Source organism: Musca domestica, unplaced genomic scaffold, assembly GCF_030504385.1.
Source record: "Musca domestica strain aabys unplaced genomic scaffold, Musca_domestica.polishedcontigs.V.1.1 12, whole genome shotgun sequence".
NCBI classification, from domain to species: domain Eukaryota; kingdom Metazoa; phylum Arthropoda; class Insecta; order Diptera; family Muscidae; genus Musca; species Musca domestica.
Genome location: NW_026712155.1, coordinates 4,746,562 through 4,772,754, shown reverse-complemented (window position 1 = coordinate 4,772,754; position 26,193 = coordinate 4,746,562). Strand labels below are relative to the sequence as shown.

Below are 26,193 nucleotides of genomic sequence, written 5' to 3'. Positions count from 1 at the left end.
TTTCCATCAACATAAGATCTGTTATAAATGTGGTAGAGATCGGACGATTTCTTCTGGTACCTCCCCCACAAAGGGTCAAAGTTTTAAATAACTAAAAAGATCATAAAATCCGAAATAAGCATTCGGTTCTCTTCAAATTACACACATTACAATATTTTTATTAATCCATGGTCTGGTGTGAAATTGGGATATATCGGTCCACTCCTTCTGGTACCTCCCTCACAAAGGGTCAAAAATTGGAATATTCATTGAGGTCAAAAAACACGAAATTAACATCCGATTCCATTCAGACTTCTTACATTTCAATATTTGCATTAACACAAGATCTGTTATAAGGATGGTAGAAATCGAAGTATTCATTCTGGTACTTCCCCCACAAAGGGTCAAAATTTTGAATATTCATGAAGCTCATAAAACACGAAATTTCCATCCGACCCCATTCAGACTTGGTACATCTCAATATTTCCATCAACACAAGATCTGTTATAAAGATTGTACAGATCGGACCATTTCTTCTGGTACCTCCCCCACAAAGGGCTAAAGCCTTAAATAACCGAAACGTTTATAAAATCCGAAATAAGCATCCGATTCTCTTCAAATTACAAACATATCCCAATATTTTTATTAAGCCAAAGTCTGGTGTGAAAATGGAATATTTCGGTCCACTCCTTCTGGTACCTCCCCCACAAAGGGTCAAAATTTTGAATATCCATGAACATCCGATTCCATTCACATCTCAATATTTCCATCAACACAAGATCTGTTATACACATGGTAAAGATCGAACCATTCCTTCTGGTACCTCCCTCACATAGGGTTCAATATTTTGAAAAAAAAAACCAAAACGCTCAAAGAGAGCGAAATAAGCCTCCAACTCTCTTCAAATTTCACACATCCAAATATTTTTGCAAACGCAAGATCTGTTTTGAAGATGATTTATAACTGTGAACCCCTTCTCGTACCTCACCCGCAAAAAGTCGCAATTTTCAATATTTTTATCTATCACAACTTTTATCTATCACAATTTTATCTCAGCCAGAATCCTGACACCAATATGGTATCTGTGATTTCGCATAAAACTGGATATAAATGTTCGAATTCCCTCAAATTTTGCCCATACCAATATATTTATCTGCATTAGATGAAGTATAAAAATGGAATACTTTGATCAGCTATATCTGTTACCTTACGCATATTTCTACATTATCCAAACATTTGCACCTATCTCATATAAAGTATAGGAAATAGTCTATATTGTCCAAATCTGGCACTTTGTACGGATGGGCGGCCATCGCTAGTTCAACTCCAAATGTCCTTAAACAGATTTGGTCCAAAGAGACCTAGGGTCTAAAACCGTTATTCGGATAAGGCAACTTTTGCTCGTAGTGACACATACCCCCTTTAGCCATATGGCTGTGGAGTTGTAGTGGGAATGTGAGTTGTTATTCGATATCCATTTCGAAACCAAATTCAAAATTCTTGAATTTCAAACCCCAATGTCTTTTAGCATTTCATAGAATCTACAATAGAAAAAAAAAATGAATCTCCAATATTTTTTCTCTTTCAGCCTCAAATAAAACTAAACAAAAGTAAGACAAGATGTTCGTTCATTCATCTGTGTAAGTCATAAAAATAAATTTTACGATTTTGATGGTTTATTGAAAGAAAGCATTCCGGCGGTTTGAGAGATGGTGAGATGTTGAATCGATAATTGAATAATAAACATTTTTTTTTTAAATATTTGAGGCGGCTCTATCGCCTTGTAAACATTATTGGATTTGTGGTAAAGAGCAAAAAAAAAGCCATAAACATTTGGGGACTGATAGGTTGGATATTTGAAATAACATTAAAAATTAATTGTGTGAAGAATATGTGTTTATCGGGGAAATTGGCACTTATTGATGGCTTATTGTTCTGTAGAATAAATTACAAAAATTTTTGTTGGGGTGGGAGAATCAAGTAGATCGACAAAAATTTATTGGGAATATAAGAAGTTCCTAAAGATAATTATTGGAAATAAAAGTTGTCCCTTGAACTTGTAACTCTACAGCTGTTTATATTTCGCCAACCGATGATTTGTACAAAACGGAGACTCATCCATCTCCTGAACTAAAAATAATCTACGTCAATAATCACAGGCTAAAAATAACATACATTTGCCATAATTGAAAAACAAAAGAATTTCTCACACAATGTCTCCTTCATTTTTGTTCCTAGAAAACTGTGACTGATTGTTTTCCCAGCCAGTCAGCCAGCCAGCCTATTTATCGAAAGGGGCCCAGAGTTACGTCAAACAACATTAATTGAGTCTACGTCAAACGTTCTCACAATTTAAGATTGAGTTTCCTTTTCGGGCCGCAAAATGAATTTCTTATTAAAGACCAAACCAACACTTTATTCTTTTCCCTTTTCTTACGGAGGAGGAGGAGGGCGTGGTAGGCCAAAGACAACTGTGGTGCTTTCGGCAAATGCTGTTGACAATGATATGGGTTTTGTATTTAGTTTTGCTTTTAATTATGAGCTTGTAAATATCGTTTTCTCCTTTCTGGAGGCAGCTGGCATTTTTTGTCGCCAATTTCTGGAAGAAAATGAATTAAGGAATCATGGAAATATAAAAAAGCAAGAAATTGGGGAAAAGGAAATTTGAAAAGGGATTTTCGTTTGTCTTTGGTGAAAGTTTTCTTGTCCTCCATAATGAGGCGGGGAAAAGAAAACTTTATGTTGAGAAACTAAGGAGGGATATAATAAAATGAAGGGATCTAAAAAACCAAAATCTTTCTGTAGCAGACCAAAAACGCCTCACTTTTGTCCTTCAGGCATTTATGTTCTTCTAAGTATCAATAAGAACTTCAAAAAATTTTAGAGTGATGTAAAGAGTTTTAGGGACGTTTCAGGGAATTTTCGCTTTACAAAATACTTTAAGGTGTTTAAAGCCATTTACGACTCATTAAAACCCTCAGTGGGGTCTAAGGATCTTTAATAATTTCTTAGTACACATAGAGCCGCCTTAAGATATAGTTTGTTTTAAACCCCTTTAAAATCCTCCAAGAGATTTAAAGACTTCTATAGACATGAAAACCTTTTGGGTCTTACAAATTTCCTCTTTTTTAGATTCTTTTTAGACTCGATTTTGTGACTTATATATATCTCACTATGGGTTCCAACCCTCTCAAGGCCCCTCTAAAATCTTTTAAAGTTTCTTTGACGTCTCTCAATGTATTCTAATAATATATAATACGAATAAATATTTTTAAGGACCTATGGGACCTTTCAAAGATATTTTTGAACCTTCATCGCCATTGAAAGGTATTGAGCAATATAAAACTCCTTCAAGACTCTTTAAAAATTTGAGAACATCTACACACCTTCAAGCCCCCCTTATAACCGTAAGAAATTCTAAAGGACCCTTAAATTTCCAAAAGGTCCTATAGGACCTTCTGAAGGTATATGAGGATGTTTTTGCCCCTTCATAGCCATTGAAAGGCCTTTGAGCCTTCTGAAGTTCCTTCAAGCCTATATAAAGGCATTTTAGGACTTCTAAATATCTTCAAGTCCGCCTAATGCCCTTAAGAATTTCTAAAGCATCCTTAAATTTCCCAAAGTGGAAGGTGGATCTTCTAACGATTGAAAAATGTAGGATCTTCAAAAACCAAAAAACTTCTAGAGGCTGACGTGGCCTTCTATTGGTCCTTTGAGACATAGAAATAAATCAAGTCCTTTAAAAACCTTTGATTTAAAGACTTCCAATGACCTTTGCCCTTTCAGGCGTATTTTGCATTTCCTAAAGTTCCTAAAGAAGATCGATTGAAAACCATTCGTGTCTCTTTTACACCAATAGGGTAACTTGGAGGTCTCCTGAAGTCACAAATATAATGAAGATCGCCAAGGTTTCTAAGTGCTCTCGCAACGTTTAAGGAACTTCAGAGCCTTCTAAGACCTTTAGGGTCTCATAAAGATATTAAGCGGCCTCTTCACATCTTTAGGTGTAGGGAAAACCATAAGGGTCATTTAAAGTCATTTAGAGGGGTATCCTATTCGGTCCTCTGAAAATGTTGGGTCTTTTAGAAGCAATTAAGAGTTCCTATAGAGGTTGGGTCCCCGACAGATCTTTGTTGGCAAATGGGATACTGGCAGAATACTGGAGAGGCATTCGATCATATTGAACTCTATTTCTATGGATTATAATTTCATATTGATCCTCTCGAGATTGAGGGTCTTCTAGAAACCATAAGGAGATCCTAAGACTATGGTTCTTCCACAGACCCGACGGACGGACGTCCTGAAACGCATTAGGTTCCTAAGAGTTAAAAGGCCACATAGCTCATTGTATAGAATTTTTTTTATACATTTAAAGATAATCGAAATTTTGAGTACTTTTACGAACCTTCGAGGATATTTCCATTCCACAAAATATCCGCAGAACATTCCAATTGAGTTTTTAAAATAGTAAGGGACTCTTACTCATACTAAGACATTCAGCTTCTTCCAAAGATTTTTAGCGTCTTATGAATATCTGAAACTATAACAAATCCGTGCTTAGGCATCGGAAGTTTTGAGCAGAAACTGAATCTGAAAATTTTTCTAAATTAAAGCTCTCCCATAGAATTTGTAGATACTGTTGAGATTACTTCTTATTCCATGAAACAACTCATTGGCGACTCCTTTCACAGAAGTCGATAGACATCGTACACGTGCCTTCCCAGAATTTTGACAAAAGTCGCCTAAACGGAATTCCGGCAATTTTCAGTTACTGCCAGAGCTTCTATGTAAACCTAATTTAAGATCAAATTTCCGCAAACCAAAATTAGCCTTTTTAATTTGCCATGGACCTTGGAGACCTTCCCAACCACATTAATAACCACTTTCTCTTCATTCTCAGTATTACAATAACGCCAACCACAAGTAAGTTCCTCATAATATTTTTCCATTTATCTGTCGTCGGCTTCCGCATAGAAGCGGCCGGCCGGTGTGTTTTACTGCCGCTGTGTCTGCATTTAAAAAAAATTTCCATCTCATGAAATGATTTCCCCAGCGCAGCAGCAGCAGTAGCTACTGGTGCTGTTGTTGTTGTAATTTTACATAACCAGGACAAAGTCATGATAACACACTTATGTTTACAAATGTTATCTGGCAAACATATAAACATGTGTTGGTGTGGTTGGGGGGAGAGGGGAGTAAGAATTATTTGCTTCATGTAAGAGAGCGAGTAAAGACGCTCTACTTGGTAATGTAGATAGGTACATGTATGTTTGTATATATGTAAATATGTATGTATGTTAAATCGGAATGTATGTAAATTAGTTTCCTTAATACATAATATTTATAGGGTTATTTGAGTGTACGTGTGTGTGAGAGCAAACCTCCCTTGGTTTGGTGTGATGCCAATATTTCTCACAAAAACTGAGGAATGTCAATGACCCCTTAGAGCCTTTTGCCTTTTTCTAGGCTTAACATCACTGACTGACTGACAAAGGAATTTTGAATTTTGCCAACAGAGAATGGGAGGAATAACAAAACATCGATTGAATTTGTCCAAACAAAAGACAACAAAAGTGAAGATGTTTATCCTCGATTTTTTTGCTTTTTGGTGAGTTTTGGTTCGACACCATAGCCCTTTTGTTTGACATCTGCCGGAAAAAGGATGTGCCATTGAAAATGGTTTAGTTTATTTATTAGAAAAAGGTTTTTTTATTGATATCTTGTTTTAATGAATTTATGGAGTTCTCGACATCAGAAAGAAAAACGATGATAAAACGAGATAAAATGTTAGGAACGGGAAAGGGAAGTAATTTCATAATTAGTTTTTGGGACAATAAAAATTTTATAAAATATATATATTTAAATAAAGTAAGTAAGTTATGTGTTAAAATACCTTAATTAAATTTACAGTATCTTGAAAATATCCTATGGGCCTTGTATATATGCACATAACACTATAACCTATAACATCCAGTATGTAGGATCTTATCAAAGAGATCTTCTGTAAATCTTCTTTGAGGGCCCTCTATAAATTAAAAAAATTTCTAGCTCTCATAGACTGTTCCTCCATAAAATCTTCTGTAGATAGAGAATTAGCTAAAGGTAGGCTATACTTTATAGGTATAGGCAGAATGTCAGATGTTTCGGAAATCTGCAAGAATATTAAATAATAAGGCCAGTAATACAAACATTTCAATACTGACTTAGATAAGAATTTTAAACAAACAGCGATATCAAATTATCCTAATTGGACATTTCATACCCTCCATTCTGAAAAAATTTTAGTTTAAACAAAATCTACTGTTTTCAAATTTTTTTAAATTTAGAGGAATAAAACCTTTGAAATATCATTCCGAAATAGTAGACATAATAAAATAAATTTATGTACATTAGAACTTCTTTGCGAAGATACGTTTTACTTATTCAGATTTCTAAATATGAAATTTAAGTCACTTTGGTATAAAAAATTCAGCTAGGACCTTTTAAACTCTTAAATTCTAACAAAATCGCAATATGGGACTCAGGCCAAAACATGGTCCGAAATTAAAAAAATGGAAAATCGAAGTTTCTTTGAACCACAATCCAAAGTGACAAAATACAGCCTTTTCGGTTAAAAATTGAGATACTCTTTGAATACCTAAAATCAAGAGGTACCACTGTATGCGGGGCATATTAAAAATTGTATATTTTTTGCAGGGCGATTTTGTACCCTCTGAGAAACTGACTCGTTAAATCGGAAAAATTAATTTGATACTTTAAATATATTTCAAATCAGGAGAGGTGGCAATTTAAAGGAAGGCATTGAAGCAAGTGAGTCGGAGCTGTCTTTCTTGGAACTAGAACCAAGATAGACAAAAATACTACAATTTATAGATTTGGAAACCGTGACAATACTTAGTCCACAGGTTTATTATTTAGCCCTTTGTAGGGGTACTGGCAAGTGCCCAATACTTTATCAGCGAAAAGTCCACCTTAAAATTTTAGATTCCTTCCCACAATACGTTTTAGCTCTTTTTATACCCTCAGCCATATGGCTCATCATTTGATATGGCCAAAACGTGCCTCTTCGAAATAATGGTTTTAGACGTTAGGTCTCTTTGAATCAAATCCGTTTCAGGACATTTGGAGTCGATCTAGCGATGTCCGTCCGTCTGTCTGGCTGATGCGCACGATAACTCTCGAAAAGAATATTCCATTTTATCCAAACTTGGTACATCGTAATGTTATTGTCAAACTTAGATCGAGTTCGTAGATGGACATTATCGGTTCACTCCTTCTGGTACCTCCCCCACAAAAATTGAAATTTTCAAAAAAAAAAAAAAAAATATTTTCTGCGCAGAAAGAGGAAGGATAATCCGATTTTGCTCAAGCTTTACGAATCCAAATATTTGCATCAGTTCTAGGTCAGGTGCGAAAATGGACAATATCGGTTCACTCCATCAAGTACCTCCCCCACAAACGGTCAACATTTGGAAAAATTATAACCCTTATAAATATGTGATGCAAGAGTCCGATTGTCTTCGAACTACACACAATATTTTCATTTATCCAAATTCTGGTGTAAAGATGGAAAATATCGGTTCACTCCTTCGGGTATCTCCCCCACAAAGGGTCAAAATTTTAAATATGCATGTAGCTCATAAAACACGAAATTTATATCCGATTCCATTCAGATTTGGCACATCTTCAACACAAGATCTGTTATGAAGATAATAGAGATCGGACAATTTCTTCTGGTTCCTTCCCCACAAAAAGTCAAAGTTTTAAATAACCAAAACGATCAGAAAATTCCGTATAAGCATTCGGTTCTCTTCAATTTACACACATCTCAATATTTTTATTAGCCCAAGATCTGGTATGAAATTGGGATATATCGGTCCCCTCATTCTAGTACCTCCCCCACAAAGGGTCGAAATTTTGAGTATCCATGAAGCTCATAAAACGCGAAATTAGCATCCGTTTCCATTCAGACATGGAACATCTCAATATTTCCATAAACACAAGATATGTTATATAGATGATAGAGATCGGACCATTTCTTCTGGTACCTCCCCCACGGGTTCCAGATTTTTGAAAAACAAAATTCTCAAAGAAAGCGAGATAAGCATCCAACTCTCTTCAAATTTCTAACATTCAAATATTTTTGCTAACGCAAGATCTCTTGTGAAGATGATATACATCTGCAAACCCTTCTGGTACCTCACCTACAAGGGTTCAGAATTTTTAATACATATATCTGTCATAACTTGGAAAACAAGTCGGCGATTCTTTACAACTTACTATATGTAACTATTTCTCTTAACCAGAATATGAACATATAATTTATCGAAATCTATGATTTCGCATAAAATTGGATATAATTGTTCGATTCCCTTAAAATGCAACATATTTTTATCTGTATTGCATGAAGTATGAATATGGAATATCTCGGCCTGCTATATATGTTACCTCTCGCATATTTCCTCATTTTTCAAAAATTTGCACATATCTTATATAATGTATAGGAAGTAGTCGATATAGTTCAAATCTGGCACGTTGTAATGGTTTTTTTCAGGCTTAGATCAGATACGTACTGGTCAATATTGGCCAACTGCTACGAAACCTCCCCCATATAGGGCCAACAGTTTTTAATATTCATAACTCAAGGCTGGGGGTAAAAATCTTTCGTCAAAACCGACTGAAACTGTTTTACTTGTTTTAGATAATATAAAAGATTTTCTAAAAATTGAAGACCTTCTAAAGGTCGCCTTGACACGAAAGATAGATTACAGATGGAAAGCCCATAAGCCTTCCACGGCCTGAACATTTTCTATAGGTCTTATAAAATAAAATATGTGGCATAGGTATTCTTTGGAGAAAAGCCGTTTTCTTAAACACAGATCTATACATCTTCTATCGCAAAATAAAACCTTCTGTTGTCGTTCTATGGAGTGAAGACATTCTATAGAAAAAAGTATTGGTTGTGTTTATTTGAATTTGTTGTTATACCCATCTCCCTTTAAGCTTCTCCCATTGTATAAATCACAAGCATTTCATAGCTCTTCCAGTAGAAAATGATTAGTTTTTATCCCCCTCCCCCTTTTTACTCCTATATTTGTATAAATCGAAGGCATTTTATAGCTCATCAAGTAGCAAATGTCCTTTTTTATTTATCTTATACTCCATTATGAAGGTACTACCTTTGGAGCTACCAAAAAGTCAATGCAAACGAAAACAATTGAAAAATATCTTAATTTTTAATCTTCGTTAAAATATTCAAATTCTAAGTATTTATGCCTAAGTGCTTATAATTTGATTTATTTAACCAAAAACAAAAAAGAAGCTGTTAACATGATTGGTCAGCCTCAAGGTATGCTATGAATAAACAACAACTTTACAAGGGCATTTACCGTGGCAATATTGTCATCCTCATCATAGTAGTCGTCATCGTCCTCCTCCTCTGCTCTTAGGCCACGTAGCAGACTGCTTGTTTCTTCTTCTTCCATATACTCTTCTTCCTCCTCCTCCTCCTCATCATCCTCGTCGCTTTCGTCCTCATCTTCTCGTACATCACTATCGATGGCTAAATGTTTATTAATTTTTTCGGGCCGTAGGTTTTGTTTATTATCTCGCCGTTCGTTATTGTCTTTCCCTACTTCCTCATCATTATCGTTATCTTTGTTATTTCGATTTTCTTTGTTGTGGTCATGGCGGGCATAATCATCTTTACACGCCATTGAGACAGTTATTGTGTCACCACCTCCTCCACTGCCTCCGCCACCAGCGCAGCCAGCGGCTCTACAGCTGCCATTTGGTGTAACTTTGTTGCCCCGCAGACCGCCAACAATGTGACCAATAACGCGACCGTTAATGTTGTTGTTATGACCCGAACTGAGTTTTACATTATTATTGTTGTTGTTGATGTTGTTATTATTGCCACTGTCACCGCCACTGCTGCTGTTGGTTTTGTCCATCAGCATGGCGAGATTTGTTTGCTTCTTCTTTGTTGACCACTTCTCTACTTTTGCCGTTTTTCTCGATTATCTGTTGATTTTAATGACAATCGTTAGAAAGCAAAAGCAACAACAAATGTTTGGCCACACACCATGATAACAAAAAACGCTCACACTCTGCCCTTAACAAAAAAACAATTAAAAATAATTGTCTGCCATTGCTTCACTTTGCCGTTATTGTTTTTGGATGTTACTCCTCCATTGAGCTTCCTTTTGTTTCACGATTTTTTCGGTTGGTTTTGCTCCCCTAGGAACCTAAATTCATAACACACTTGTCCTGGGCCCACTCGCTGTTTTATATGCATGCGCATATATTTTGCTAACTGATTTAATTTATTGGCATCATAAATACTGTCGTTACATCTCCCCGCCACGGCCGATGTGTGATTAGCCGAAAGAGATCCCGCAGAAAAAAGAACGGTGCGTGTTTCACATTAGTTATGGTCTATATGACCTTAAGGATAACACCATAACACGGATAAGAGACCTTTAACACTGGGTAACAAATCTGATAGAAGAAGGATACCTTCTGCAAATTTTCTTTTGGCAGGAGATAATTTATGGATATTTTAGAAGCCCTATAAGCAGAATATATTCTATAGGTCTTTATTTTGGATAGAAGACCCTCTATAGGGCTTCTATAGACTTAGGACCTTCCGTAGGACTTCTGAAGAAAAAAAAGAGCATCTATAGGTTGTTATTGACAGAATATCTTCTACGGGTCTTTTATAGACAGAAAATCTTCTATAGGTCTTCTGTGGACAGAAGAACTTTTATAGGCCTTCTGTAGATAGGAGATCTCAGGTAGGTTTTCTGTAAAAAGAGGACCTGCTATAGGTCTTCTATGGATAGAATCCAATCTCTAGACTTTTTGGAGATGGAAGACGTTCTGCAGGTCTTCTAAAGACAAAATAGAAGACCTCTACAGGGCTTCTCTAGACTTACGACCTTCCGTAGGGGTTCTAAAGAAAAAAAGACCTTCTATACATCATTTATTGAAAGAATATCATCTACGGGTCGTTTATAGATAGAAGATCTTATATAGGTCTTCTAGGGACAGAAGATCTTCCCAACGTCCTCGGAAAGCAAAAGATCTTTTGTAGAGCTTCTGTAGGTCTTCTGTATAAAGAAGACCTGCTATAGGTCTGCTATGGACAGAAAACCATCTCTAGATATTTTGGAGAAGGAAGACGTTCTGAAGGTCTTCTGTATATAGAATATCTTCTATTGGTCCTCTATAGACAGAATTCTCTTCAATAGACAGAGGACTTTCTTCTATGGGTGGTTTATAGACAGAAGTCCTTTGATAAGTTTTCTTCAGATATAAGACCTTCCACAATACTTCTGTAGACGGAAGACCTTCTATAAGTCTTCTAAAGAGAGAAGGCCATTTATGGTTCTTTTTAAGGCAGAAGTCCTTTAAGTGGTCTTCTACAGAAAGAAGGTTTTCTACAGACCTGCTAAGGGTTTTCTGTAGGGTGAAAACGTTTTAAAGGTTTTTTATGGACAGAAGAGATCTGCAGACCGTAGAACTTTTATCAGTCTTCCATCAACAGTAGACCTTCTGTATGAGCAGGACCTGCTATATGTCTTCTTTGGTCAGAAGACCTTCTCAAGATCTTTATTAGACGGAAGAGCTTCTATAAGTCTTCTAAAAACAGAAGGCCTTCTATGGGTCTTTTTAAGGCAGAAGACCTTATATCGGTCTTCTACAGACCTACTAAAGATTTTCTGTAAGAACTTTTGAAGGTTTTTTATGGACAGAAGACTGTCCATAGGTCTTCTTCAGACACATGCCTTTCCAAGTATCTTCTGTAGACAGAAGAGCTTCTACAGTTCTTCTGTAGATCGAAGACCTTCAATGGGTTTTCTGTAGACAAAAGTCGTTATACAGGTCTTTTATATACAGGAGAGTTTATATAATTCTTGTATAGGCAAAACACCTTCTTAAGCCTGATATAGCAGAAGATCGTCTATTAACCTTCTGTAGACAAAAGACTTTATATATGTATTTTAGTCAGAAGAAAGAGAGAGAGGGATAGAAAAGTCTGTAGACTTTCCATACGTTTTCAATAAAGAGAATAACTTATGTATAGGTCTTCTCTAGACAGAATACCTCTTATATCCAGAAGACCCACTATAGGTCTCTCGCAGACGGAAGACTTTCCATAATTCTTTTATAGGCAGGAAAACCTTATATGGGTCTTCTGTAGACATAAGGCCATCAAGTGATCTTCCACAGACAGAAGATCTCACCTTTATAAGTCTCCTCTATAGTTCTTCTTATCAGGGTAAGGGACAAAAAAATCGGTTCTACATCTATCTACATTCATAGGCAAAAAACCTTATTTGGCCTTACATAGTCGTAATACCTTATATAGACTCTCTAAAGGCCAAAAGCTTATAGAAAAATTATGTTCATTGGTTTTTTATTGGGATAAGAGGTGGGTCTTCCTAAATACAGGTCTTGCCTCAATTTTTTTTTTAATTTTTTTCTTAAAAATAGTTTTTCGTTTTTTTTTTTTTAATTTCTGTATTCCAAAATGACCGCTTATGTTGCCCGGTGTAATGCAAAAAAAGAAAAAAAAAAGCCGAAGCCTATGTCACTGATGGCGGTGATAACGACAGTCGGCGTTGTCCAAAAACCCGTGGATGGAGTGATATTTGTCTTGTTATGATATTCCTACGTTTTCATATTGGCACGTTTGAAACAGGTCATTTAGCAAAATTGATGTTCCGTTTTGGGGGGTGAGCTTCATGGGAAAAGGTTAATTTTCTTAAGTGCAACGAAAAAAGCCGCACTCTCAATATATTTTTAAAGATATTTGTGTATTGAAACAATTTTAAAGCATTTTTAATTTTTAATGGTTACACTTTTTTAAGTACAACACTTCATTTTTCGAATTTTAATTTTTGATATTTTTCATTTTTATTTTACTTTTTTTTTATTTTTTTTTAAAAAATTTTGTATTTTTTTTCGTTACATTTCAATTATTTATAGGTCACCCTATTTTGAGAAGATTATTTTCCTTTCTTGTATTTTTTCTTTTCAAACGGGTCACATTTTTATCGGTTTCTTCTTCGTTTCGAACAACATTTCCGTTTAGCAGCCCTTGGGCAACTGATGGCTACGTGAGAGCTTCAACAACACTGAAGTTGTTTCAGTTCGTCCGTTTTTTGTGTTAAGAAAGGACCTCCAAAAAGCTCTTTTTTCAAATGCTTTCACTTTCCTCCAAGAGTTTGACATTTGTTAAAGCTACAATAAAAACAACAACAAGAAACGAGAAGTATAGAAGAGGATTTCGCTTCCATTTACCGCCAAAAAAAAAAATATTCAAAACAAAAGTGAAAGTTTTTCGTTTCCGATTTCAATGGTGCGAAGTCGGGGGTGGGACAATAGCGAAACATATGTTCTATTCTCGCTCTAGGACAATAATTTTTGTGTGGATGATGGTTGTGAGTGGGCACTGTGGTTTCAAAGGACTGTTCTTAGCGTGATTTCTTCAGGATAGAATATTATAGAGGGGATAATATGGAAACATATAAAGATGATTTTATTTATTAAAATCGGAAATATTAAAATATTAATAATTAATATTAAATTAAACCAGGGGAACCGTGGTCTGGCATTTCGACTCCTCGTCGAATTCTTTTCCACCAGCGCCAAAGTCAGGGGCGAACTCTGTGAATATAACCGAATTCGGAAAATAGCATTTTTTGAACGGCAAAAACCAAACCTACGTAAAACTCTCTCGAATTTGTTCAAAGAATGAAACTCTCCCGAATTCAAGCGACTGTGTTTCTGGGATCAGAAAAAAAATTGAGTAAACATAATTTTCCGATGTCGCCCGAATAGAAGTAAGCATATTTTCCTCGTTTTCGAGTTTTAGCAAAATTCGTTCAAAATCGAGCATATTCTACTCTTGCCGAGAACTTTTTTAGTACAGTTTTTGTATTTCAAAATCATAAAATTTGAAAGATCCTCAAGTTCGATTTTTTCCCGTTATTGTCCTTATATTCGTAAATTATTACTCAAGACTTTTCATTTGAAGGCCGCCTTAGGTCCACTTCTTAGTGTAGCGCTTACATATCGCTAGTTTCCGATTTTCGATATTTTGAAGTTGTTAGCCAATAGTTGTAATTAGGCAACATAGATTTTCATAGAATAAAAATTCGTTCCATGTTTCGATATAAGTAAGAATGACTGATTTTAAAATTTTTGAAGACCCTGGAAAATGGCAATAATTTAGAGTAATAGTATTTAAAAAAATCCACTCAAATTATTTCAATTTTTTAAGGCCATGTGACTATAGACGGAAGACCTGATCTGTTGGTCTATAGCTTTGATTAGGCAACGTAGGTTTTATAGAACAATATAACAATGGCAACATTTGTCAATTGTTTTAAAGTCTAGGTTTTGGAATATCTTCAATTTAACGGATGGATAGGCAATAGACAGAAAGCTTGTTTTAGTTTTTTTAATAAACAGAAGTCCAAAGACCTTCTAATATTGAGATGTACCAAGTCTGAATGAAATCGGATGTTAATTTCGTTTTACGAGCTTCATGTATATTCAAAATTTTGACCCTTTGTGGGGGAGTTACCATAAGGAGTGGACCGACATATCCCATCTTCAGAGCAGTTCTTGTGTTAGTATAAATAATGGGATGCGTGAAATATGAAGAGAACCGGATGCTTATTTCGGATTTTATAATAGTTTTGGTTACTCAAAACGTTGACCCTTTGTGGGGGAGTCACTAGAAGGAATGGTCCGATCTTTACCATCTTTTTAAAAGAAATCATAGAAATATTGAGATATGCCAAGTCTGTATGGATTCGGATGTTAATTTCGCGTTATATGAACTTCATGGATATTCAAAATTTTGACCCTTTGTTGGGGAGGTAGAAGAAGGAGTGGACTGACACATTCCATCTTTACACCAGACCTTGGGTTGTGTGTTGTGTGGTGGAGGTACTTGATGGAGTGGGCCGATATTAGCTCTGAAAGCTCTGATATTAGAATTCGCAGAGTTGGAACAGAATCGGATCATACTTTCTCTTTCTCTGCAGTAAAATATTTTTTTTGTGGGGAGCTACCAGTAGGAGTGGACCGATATTGCCCACACTCGAACTCGATCTAGGATTGACAAAAATATTACGATGTACCAAGTTTTGACCAAATCAGATACTCCCTTCGACTCCGAATGTCCTGAAATGGATTTGGTCCAAAGAGACGTAGGGTCTAAAATGATATATACTTTCCATGAGGATATGAAAACCTCTACGCAAAATATGGTTATATCGCAAATATATCATATATCAGGGTGAAAGCATAGAAAATTAGATTAGGCCGATTTAAGTTCTTATTTTACTTGTGCCTCTAAAGTGACTTCTAATGTACAGTCAATTTCTAAAAGTGATTCTATTCTATATGTGAGGTCTTCCACATTTGTCCATTCTATAGAAGACCTCAATTATATTTTATACAACACCTCCATAACGGGTTATATTCCTAGAAAACAATATTTAATGATATGTTTTGTGTACTCTGGTAAACCTCTGAAAAAGGTGTATCTTCCCGTTTAAAGTTACCCTTTTTATGGAAGATCTTTAAAATATTCTTCAGGGCTGTAAAAGGCCTTTAAAAGGGCTTCTCTTTTAATTGGAAAATCTAAGAGGTCTTCATTTCTATGGAAAAGCCATTTGATAATACAGAAGACTAAGAACTTTATTAATTTTTAAAATTATTTTTATTAAGCTTTTTCTACTCTCAACATTGTAGGGAACTATTCTTCAACAAACTACCCCCTCTAGTTGTTTATCCTCCCTTAAAAATGTTTTCCTTTTCATGCTCTCTTTCATACATTGCAGAAAACAAAACAAAGAGCTTTGACTCCTTTGTTATGGGAGGTTACTTTCATACCCACAGAACAGCTGTTTTTGTTATGAAACAAGGAAAAGCTTTTTTTTCGTCCGGAGCTTCGACACAATTCGGCTAAAGGTTAATGTCACTTGATGTGCTCGTTAGTGTTTTTCTTTTAAAATTTTTCACTTTTGTTTGTTTGTTTTTCCTTTATAATTGTGTATACATACACACATGGATGGGTGTATGAGTGTTTGACACGCATACACACACCCGCAACTACATAAGAAAATCAAATCATATGGTCATATTTATGTTTCCTCCGCACTTATTCATTTTCATGCTATTGTTATTTATGACGTATGTATGTATGAATGGGATGTAGATGTGGGTGTGTTGGTGTCTCCACCACATATGGCATTTTATGATATTCCGGGTTTTATATTTCATATTTCAATTGTTGTTGAATAATGTTATTAAAGTTTGTCTGTGTGTATCTCGTCGACTCGTCGTCACAACTACAATTTAAAGCTTAAACTTAATAGCATTTTGTTTTTGTAAAGAGGTATTTTGTTGTTGGTTGCACAGGTGCAACCATTGCATCATTAAGATGGAAATGAATGGTATCTTTATGACGTCATTAATATTAATTGCAAATAATGGGTTTGGTTTTCTGCGTGTGTGTGGGAAGATGTTAAAGTTCAGGGGAAAGAGTATTAACCCTACTCTTTGACGTGAATTGTACCTAAAAAAATCTGTACTGAATTGAACATATGTTCAGAGCTTAATTAAAAAAAAAAGTTTTTCTTTCAGGTGCTTTAATTCCAATAATCTCCCAATAAATATTTTGACCTTCTAAGCTATATTAGACATATTTTCTCAACTTCTCAAAACTTTACTTTGGAAAACTATAATTAGGCATTAAATTGCAGCCAACTTTTATCATCCATTAATTTTTAAGCTATTCAAAAGGGGATTAACATTTTATTTATGGAATTGTAAAATTCAAATCACATTTCAAAAAATAATTCACAATCAATTAGGTCGCTGTTAAATGCTAATTCGAGAGAAATAAACTGATAAAATAACCACAAAGATAATTAACGAATTTCAATTCAAATCTCACGTGAATTATTCAACAAAGGTACTAATTAAAACACATCGTGATTAGACCTACACATGTCTCGTAGTTTAGAGTTAAATCCTGTGGAGAGACTCTCTGGTCTTTTATAGAAAGACTTTTGGATTGCTAGCTTTTTGTAAGAAACCCTTCTGGCTTGCTGCTAAAAGACCTTCAACTCTTCTGATAAAAAACCTTTTCTTTTGCGAGAATACCTTCTGGTCTTCTGATAAATTACCTTAAGGTCTTCTTTCAGGTGGCCAAAAAGTCCTTTATCAGAAGACCCTAAGGTAATTTATCAGAAGACCAGAAGGTCTTTTCACAAAAGACTGGAAGAGCTTCTGGTCTTCTGAAAAATGACTTTAAGGTTTTCTGAGAGATGACTACTGCTACTGATAGAGGACATTAAGATATTCAGAGAGAAGTCATTCTGGTCCTCTAAGAGAAAACCTTCTGGTCTACTGGAAAAGATCTTCTGATCTTCTGAGAAAAGACCTTCTGGTCTTCTAAGAGAAGACCTTCTTATCTTCTGAGAGAAGACCTTCTGGTCTTCTGAAAGAAGACATTCTGGTCTTCTGTAAAGGTTTTCTGGTCTCCTGGTAAAGGATCTTAAGGTCTTCTAAAAGAAGACCTACTGGTCTTCTGAGAGTAGGACTATTGGTCTTCTTAGAGACGACCTTTTGGTCTTCCGAAAAAGACTTTATTGTCCTATGAAAAGGACCTTGTGGTCTTCTAAAAATGACCTTCTGATAAATTACCTTAGGGTCTTCTATGAGTAGATCTTCTGGTCTTCTATGAGGAGATCTTCTGGTCTTCTAAGAGAAGATCTTCCGGTCTTCTGAGTCTGGTCTTGTGATAAATGACCTTAAGGACTTCTAAAAGACGAATTTCCGGTTTTCTGCTAGAAGGCATGTTGTTTTTCTGAGAGAAGACCTACTGGTCCTCTGAGAAAAGGTCTTCTGGTCTCCTAATAGAAGACGTACTGGTCTTTTGAAAGAGAAATTCCGGTCTTCGGAGAGAAGACCTACTGGTCTTTTAATATAGGACCTTCTGAATCTTCTGATATAGGATCTTCTGGTCTTCTGATAAAGGACCTTCTGGTCTTCTGATAAACGACCTTAAGGTCTTCTGGTCTTCTGATAAAGGACCTTTAGGTCTTCTGAGAGAAGTCCTTATGGTCTACTGAAAGAAGGCTTTGTGGTCTACTGAAAGAAGGCCTTCTGGTCTTCTGATATAGGACCTTCTGGTCTTCTAATAAACGACCTTAAGGTCTTCTGAAAGAAGACATTCTGGTCTACTGATAGAATACATTAAGTTTTTCGGAGAGAAGACCTTTTGGTCTTCTGGTCGTCTGATAGAGGATCTTTAGTTCTTCTAAAAGAAAACCTACAAGTCTTCTGAGAGAATACCATTTGGTCTTCTGAAAAAGACTTTCTGTTCTTATAAAAATACCTTCTGCTATTCTAAAAAAGACCTTCTGGTCTTCTAGAAAAGACCTACTGGTGTTCCGAAAAATTACCTTAAGGTGTTTTGATAAATTAACTTAAAGTCTTCTAAGTGAATATCTTCTGGTCTTCTAAGATAGGATCTTCTGGTTTTCTAAGAGAAGATTTTCTGGTCTTCTAAGATAAATCTTCTGGTCTCTAAGAAGTCCTTCTGGGCTTTTATAAAAACTCCTATTGGTTTTATATAAAAAAAAAATCTATTCTACTTTTGAAAATAGCTTTTGGTCATTTTTAGAAGACCTTCCTTCCTATTTCTGAGAAGAACTTTTGGCCTTCTTTGTGTAGGCTTCCTTGTCTTTCATGGCAAGACCTTCTGATCTTCTTTCGCGAATTAATTTTAAATAAAAAGGAAATTTCTAAGAAAATGTTTGATTTTGGACTTCCAAGGGAAGATCTTCATCCCTTCAATGATGAGAACTTCGGGCCGTCTAATAGAAAAACTTTTGGGCTTCCATAGATGACTTTCTGGCCTCCTATAGAAGACTTTCTGACCTTTTTAAGAAGACTTTCTGGACATTTTAGTAGACCCTCTGGCCTTTTATGAGCCGTCTCGTTTTCTATAAGAAGACTTGGAAAACCCCAACTTATTCTCTTCCAAATTTATTTAATTTCCAAGAGCAAGTTAAGGATGCTACTTTTCTTGAGCTTTGCTAACAAAGTCAAATTTGATTTGTAATAAATTCTCAGATTTTTGATGTACTCTTAAATATTTAAACAATAAAATTTTATTGCCAAAGCTACCAAACACGTATCCCACACTCACACACACGCTCACTGAACCTTAACTCAAGAATAATAACAACAGCAACAAATATAAAATTGAAGGCAGCAACAAAAATGCTTCAGCCATTTGAGAAACTCACTGAAGGAGTTTGGCTCACACACAAACATGGCACACACAACTGAAGAGCTCTCGCAAGAAAAAGAAAGGGAGCCTGAACCAATTACAGCGTTATTTGTCATCAGCAGTTTTCCTTCAACGTTATCGTTTGTCACTTAAGCAACATTCGCATTGTGGACCGGCACGGTGAATAACCTTTCGTTTTTGATGACATTGGCGGGGGGAGGGAGAGAGGAGGTGGCTGGCTGGCTGATTTGGAGGAGACAGCCAAAGACGACAAATGAGACAGATGTTTGAGAAATCAAATCCCCCGTTTGAAGAAGCTATCAGATGCTGTGGGTAAGCGGATTATATTCCTTTGTTATTGAGACCAATTAAATCTGTGATTCCCTGCCCGCAGCTGCTGTTGCTGGTAAAGAATCACCTTACTTTTTGTCTGTCGGTCTGTCTCTCTATAAATATCTCCCCAAAGAGGTGTGTAATTCTATGAAATCCACGAGCTGTGGAAAATAATTCCTTGTGAGCAAATTATGAAGCTTAACATTTGACTCTTTAGGGAATAAAATCGCTTTTTAATGGTATTAATATGGGTGGGAGGGATGAGGTGTTGGGGAAGGGGGCAAATAATTAGGAAAGTTTTAATTGTTATAGAATGAAATATTAAAGAGAAGTTATTAACTCTTAAACTCTATCATTAGTATCGGCATAATAGTGCTCAGTATAAAGAGGTATACTCGTATTTCATATGTTGGGTACGGACATTTTTCCATAATAACATCTACTGGCCTCTATTAGTAGGCTCTCCGCTGGTATATGAGCAAACTAATTGGTCCTCAAAGAGAAGACCTTCCCCTTTGCTTTCAAAAACCTTCTCTGTCTTCCAAAAGAATATATTTATGTCTCATATGGGACGATCTTTTCTTGTTCTTTTCCATGCGAAGCCCCCTAGTCTTCTATGGCAGGATCTGCTGACTTAGTATAGTGAGACAGGTGTTATTCTTCTAGGTCTTATTCTTTTACTGGTTGACTGTCAACTTGACTTGTAGTTTTCTATGATAAAGCTTTGTGATGTTCTACAAAAAGAACTTTTTGTTTGAAAAGACCTTTAGACCTTATTCTACGAAAATTTTCTAGTCTTCGTAGAGGAGAACTTCTGGTCTTCTGAGAGATAACCTTTTGGTCCTTTGAGAGATAACCATTTGGTATTCTGAGAGGATACCTTCGGTTCTATAATGAGAAGGCCATTCCATGGTCTTTTGTTGAGAAGTTCTTCTAGGCTTCTATGAGAACACTTTATGATATTTTAGGGAAGACGTTCTGGTCTTCTTTGAGAGCACCTTCTGTTTTTCTAAGATAGAATTTTTTCCTTTGTAAGAAGACTTTCTGATCCCATCTAAAAAGACTTCCTAGTTCTCTATGAGAAGACCCTTGGCTCTTCTATGAGAAGACCTTCGGCTCTTCTATGAGAAGAGACCTTCGGCTCTTCTTTGAGAAGAGACCTTCGGCTCTTCTATGAGAAGAGACCTTCGGCTCTTCTTTGAGAAGAGACCTTCGGCTCTTCTATTAGAAGAGACCTTCGGCTCTTTTATGAGAAGAGACCTTCGGCTCTTTTATGAGAAGAGACCTTCGGCTCTTCTATGAGAAGAGGCCTTCGGCTCTTCCATGAGAAGACCTTCGGTTCTTCTATAAGAAGACCTTCGGCTCTTCTATGAGAAGACCTTCGGCTCTTCTATGAGAAGACCTTCGGCTCTTCTATGAGAAGACCTTCGACTCTTCTATGAGAAGACCTTCGGCTCTTCTATGAGAAGACCTTCGGCTCTTCTATGAGAAGACCTTCGGCTCTTCTATGAGAAGACCTTCGGCTCTTCTATGAGAAGACCTTCGGCTCTTCTATGAGAAGACCTTCGGCTCTTCTATGAGAAGACCTTCTGCTCTTCTATGAGAAAACCTTTTGCTCTTCTATGAGAAGACCTTCGGCTCTTCTATGAGAAGACCTTCTGCTCTTCTATGAGAAAACCTTTTGCTCTTCTATGAGAAGACATTCTGCTCTTCTGTGAGAATAAGAACTTCTGCTCTTCTATGAGAATAAGAACTTCTGCTCTTCTATGAGACGAAGAACTTCTGCTCTTCTGTGATAAGACCTTTTGCTCTTCTATGAGAAGACATTCAGCTCTTCTATGAGAAGACCTTCGGCTCTTCTATGAGAAGACCTTCGGCTCCTCTATGAGAAGACCTTCTGGTCTTCTATACGCAGACTTTCTGCTCTTCTATAAGAAGACCTTCTGCTCTTCTTTGAGAAGACCTTCTTCTTTTCTTTAAGAAGACCTTCTCTTCTTTGAGAATACTTTCTGCTCTCCTTGAGAAGACCTACTGGCCTTTTAAAAGAATACCTTCTGGGCTTCTACAAGAAGACCTTCTGCTCTTCTATGAGAAGACCTTCTGCACTCCTATGAGAAGACCTTCTGCTCTGTTATAGGAAGACTTTCAGTCTTAAATAAGAAGATTGATTGTCTTCTTTCAAGTGTGCTTCTGGGCTTCTCTGTAAGGACCATCAGCGAGGAATTTCTGTGCTCACACGAGAAGACTCTCCGGCTCTCTCTGACAAAACTCTCTGAACTTTCAGGATTGAAGCAACCCTTCTGTTCTTCTCTTGAGAAAAATGCTTTTTTTATTTGATAAAATCATCGGATCTACTCTTAAGGTCTGCTAGGGGAGGATATTGTATTCTTCTTTTGGTAGAACATCTGGGTGTTCTTTTAAGAACACTTTATATTATTTTTCATTCAGACATTCTCGTGTTGTCGAAGATCTTCTGAAATCCGGTCGGTAAGACCATCTGGCTTTTATAGGGGACTTCGTGGTTTTCTTTCTCACCCCCCCCCCCCCCCCTCTCCTTTGTCTTCTATGCGAAAAACCGTTGGTCTTCTTTTCAATGAATTTCTTGTCTTCTATGAAAAGTCCTTTTTGTTTCCATGGCAAGACTTTTCAGAGGAGGACTTTCAAACTTCAATGGGAACACTTTCAGTTTTTCTATGGAACTACCTATTGGTCTTCCATTAAATGTTATAATGAGAAAAACTCGATCTGGTAGAATATTTCTTGATTTTCTCCGTTTCTGGCCTGCTAAAATCGACTTTTGGCCTTATCTTCTTCTAGAGAAATGTCTTCGAATTTTTTATGGAAGACTTTATGATGTCCTTTGAGAAATTATTCGTAAATCGATAAGGACAAGGTTTTTAGGACAAGTCTAAGACCTTGTGGTCTTCAAAAAGAAGGTCTTTTAATTTCGTGTAATGAGAAAACTTCTGGACATTTTTAGATTTTTTGGTCTTTTATGGTACGTTTCAAGCCCTTTATGAGAAAATATACTGGTCTTCTTTTGAACCTTATGTTCTTCTTTTGAGTTTCCTACTGCTGTTATTTTTTATAAAATCTGTTAAATCTCTTTTTAAAGATCTTTTGTTTTTTTTTTTAAGAAAATAATAATTTTGTTCTCCCTGTCTTTCTATGAAAACCCTTCCTCTTTCTTTCTTATCTCTGAAGATTTGATATATGTCCAATATTTTATTTAAAGAAAATTCCACACAGATGTTTTCATTTGTTGGCCACATCGAAATTCATTTCAATACCCAAAACGAAAATTTACCTCAACTTTTTTCATTGTAATTTTGATATCCAAACGTTGGCGCCTTTTTTCCGTTCCATCTTCGATGTCTGGTATGGGCGGCAAGGTGGTTTTTATTACTGGAGACAATTCGTAGTAATCCTCTTCCTCCTCCTCCTCTTCTTCTTCGATGATATCGTCATCGTCCGCATAGTCGGGACCGTACATCCAAATTTCACTCATTTTGGTGTAATAATTTAATTATTATTTTCAAAATTAGATATTTCTAAATTTTTATAAATTCTTTTGGTTTTAAATATTTTTTTAAGGAAAAATATATTTTTCTCAATACGATCACATAATCGCCTTTCTTTGGTTATAACAAAATATTTTCAATATTTTTTGTATTTTTTCTTTTCTTTTTTTTTTCTTATTTTGGGATAAAACTCATTATGAAAAATTGATCACAATGACAACACTTTGTGAAGCCATTCACAGCCAGGCCATTATCTCTTGAAGCAACTGGTCAAAAATTCCGCAAAAGACAACACAAATCGAGATTTTTGGTTTGCCGTTAACGCACGGAAATCGACATTATTTTAACACGACCGCACCGATAGAAACACTCAAAAATACTTGATGTACTCGCAATTGTTACCCCTAACTGAACGGCCAACATTCGGCTGATCATATAAGAATATCAAAACAGACAACAACAGCAACTACAACAATAATAACATTAGTAGCAGCAACAACCACAACACAACAGAATAATCGCAGCGACGTTAGCCATGCAGTAGCAACTACATGAAATTGCTGGCAAATAAAAATAAAACCTCATTCGGTGATTGGCATTCCTTTTATTTTGGTTACGCTTTTCGGGCATAACTGCCAAAGAGGGGAGGAGAGGGATGGGAAGGGAATGCCAAGATCTATGAAAATTTTGGCATTCTTAGCAGACAAGCCATCGAGAAGTGGCAAAGCATCCCAAGAAAATATAAAGCCAATGAACATCGGCGGCAGAAGACAGCCGAAGCAGCACCAGCCGCACCAACGGCATCAAGTATGGCCAACATCCTTCGCGGCAAAGAAAAGCAATCATTCATCTGTGGAAAGGTAAGGCGAACGTCATCGCCAGCATCACCAACATCACCACTACCACCACCCTCATTATCATTATTTTTATGGGCGTCATCGTCGTCATAGGGAAGCCAACAATTGTTTGTTTCATCTGCTTGTCTTGAACATAAGCATGCAATTGTTGTTGCCGCAAAACAATCGCCCCCTCCTCCTTTCTTCTCACTTTGCTTTTGCTGTTACTGAATGAATATTTAAATGTAGCCAAAAAGACGAAGCAGAAGTCGGAAAACCAAACAAAACATTCTCAGGCACATTGGTGGAAAACCCCATTGTTTTTTTTTTCTTTCTGCCCGCCGTACAGCCGAAAAATATCCAAAGAATGTATTTTCCCATTCGGGCATAAATCAAAATTTCATTTTTCATTGTCATCGTCCCCTGATTGTAAGCAAAAGAGACTAAGTCATATTTTTACCATTACACAGGGTAACAAAAATTTGTGGAATGGAAAATGAAAATAAATGGGTTTGTCTTCTGAATTTTATGGCTAGTTTACACATCATGTTAGAGTCATGTGAAAAGTGACTTTTCCATATTTATATTTAGAATTTTCTGGGCGTTCTCAACAAATTTTAAACTTAAAACGATGGCTATTCTATATAAACTATATCCCAGACCATACTGTATGATGTCAAAAAATTCGGGTAAACGCTATTTTATTCCCAAATGGCATTCGCATGAAGTACACAAGCGTTCATATAGATTCCGAATCCTACAGAGCTTTATTCCATGATTCACAACCACTTTACACTTGAAATACAGCTTTACTTGACCTCTTTACAAATCATAGTTTACATATTGCGATTTAATACTGAACTGATTGGATTTCTTCCCACTCGTATTTATAGGTCCTCACCTTTAAATGGATGTTTGGAGACCCCCAAACCAGGGTGTTCTATAATAGTCCAACAAGATGGCATCCGCGTTATTTCGTCAAAGCACAAACACACATTTTCATAAAAACGAGTGCATGTAAACAACAAATGGGACAGTAATTATAATTACGAGAGAGTAAGAGAGGCCAACTAATGACGTAAGAAGAGGAAGCTAAAATTGATACACAGAGAGAGAAAATACAACAATAACAATAGCAAAACAAGTAAAATCGTAGCAGTCGGGTTTGCCTACAGAGCTACCAGAAGAAATGGTCCGATCTGGACCATTTTTATGACAAATCTTGTGTTGATGGAAATATTGGGATGCGTCAAGTCTGAATGGAATCGCGTTATTATTTTCGCGTTTTTGAGCTTCATGGATACTCAAAATGTTGGCCCTTTGTGGTGGAGGTACATGAAGGAGTGGACCGATGTATCACATCTTTACACCAGACCTTTAGTTAATAAAAATATTGTGATGAGTGTAATTTGAAGAGAGCTGGATGCTTATTTCGGATCAAAACTTTAGACCTTTATGGGGGAGGTTCCAGAAGGAATGGTCCGATCTCAACTTTCTTCATAACAGATCTTGTGTTTATGGAAATATTGAGATTTACCAAGTCTGAATGGAATCTGACGTTTTTTTTCGCGTTTTACGTGCTTCATGAATATTAAAAAAGGTTGACCCTTTGTGGGGGGAAGTACCAGAAGGAGTGGACCGATATATTCCATGTTCCCATCAGACCTTGGGTTAATAAAAATATTGTGTTATGTGTAATTTGAAGAGAACTGGATGCTTATTTCAGATTTTGTAATAATTTTTTTTTTATTCAAAACATTGACCATTTGTGGGGGAGGTACCAGAAGGAATGGTCCGATCTCTACGATCTTTATAACAGATCTTGTGTTGATAAAAAATATAGAGATTTACCAAGTCTGAATGGAATCTGACCTTTTTTTGCCTCTTACGTGCTTCATAAATATTAAAAATTTTGACCCTTTGTGGGGGTGGTACTGGATGGAGTGGACCGATTTATTCCATCTTCACCCCATACCTTGGGTTAATAAAAATATTGTAATGTGTGTAATTTGAATACAATCGGACACTTTCATCACATTTAATAAGAGTTAAAATTTTTCAAAAATTTTGACCCTTTGTGGAGGAGGAACTGGATGGAGTGGACGATCTCACCTGACCCAGCACTCATATAAATATTGGGATTTACAATGTTCGCACAAAAACGAATAATCTTTTATCTTTCTATGAGAAAAATTAT

At 36.1% G+C, this 26,193-nt stretch overlaps 1 protein-coding gene across 3 annotated transcripts in view; it reads right to left on the bottom strand.

Annotated features, from left to right (window-relative positions):
• The window catches only part of LOC101891605 (organic cation transporter-like protein), a 99,228-nt gene that overhangs the window by 55,607 nt on the left and 17,428 nt on the right, over positions 1-26,193 (bottom strand). The window contains exons 1-2 of one of the 3 annotated variants that reach the window (XM_005188182.4): positions 12,659-13,157; positions 9,369-10,088 (exon numbers count right to left, since the gene is read on the bottom strand). The exons of 1 other annotated variant lie outside the window; for it this stretch is intronic. In XM_005188182.4, the coding sequence (XP_005188239.3) occupies positions 9,369-9,938 (570 nt within the window). In that variant the 5' untranslated portion in view covers positions 9,939-10,088; positions 12,659-13,157. Of the gene's footprint in view, positions 1-9,368; positions 10,089-12,658; positions 13,158-22,946; positions 23,551-26,193 lie in introns of those variants that run through there. One more of the 3 variants, XM_005188183.4, reaches the window with a different exon arrangement.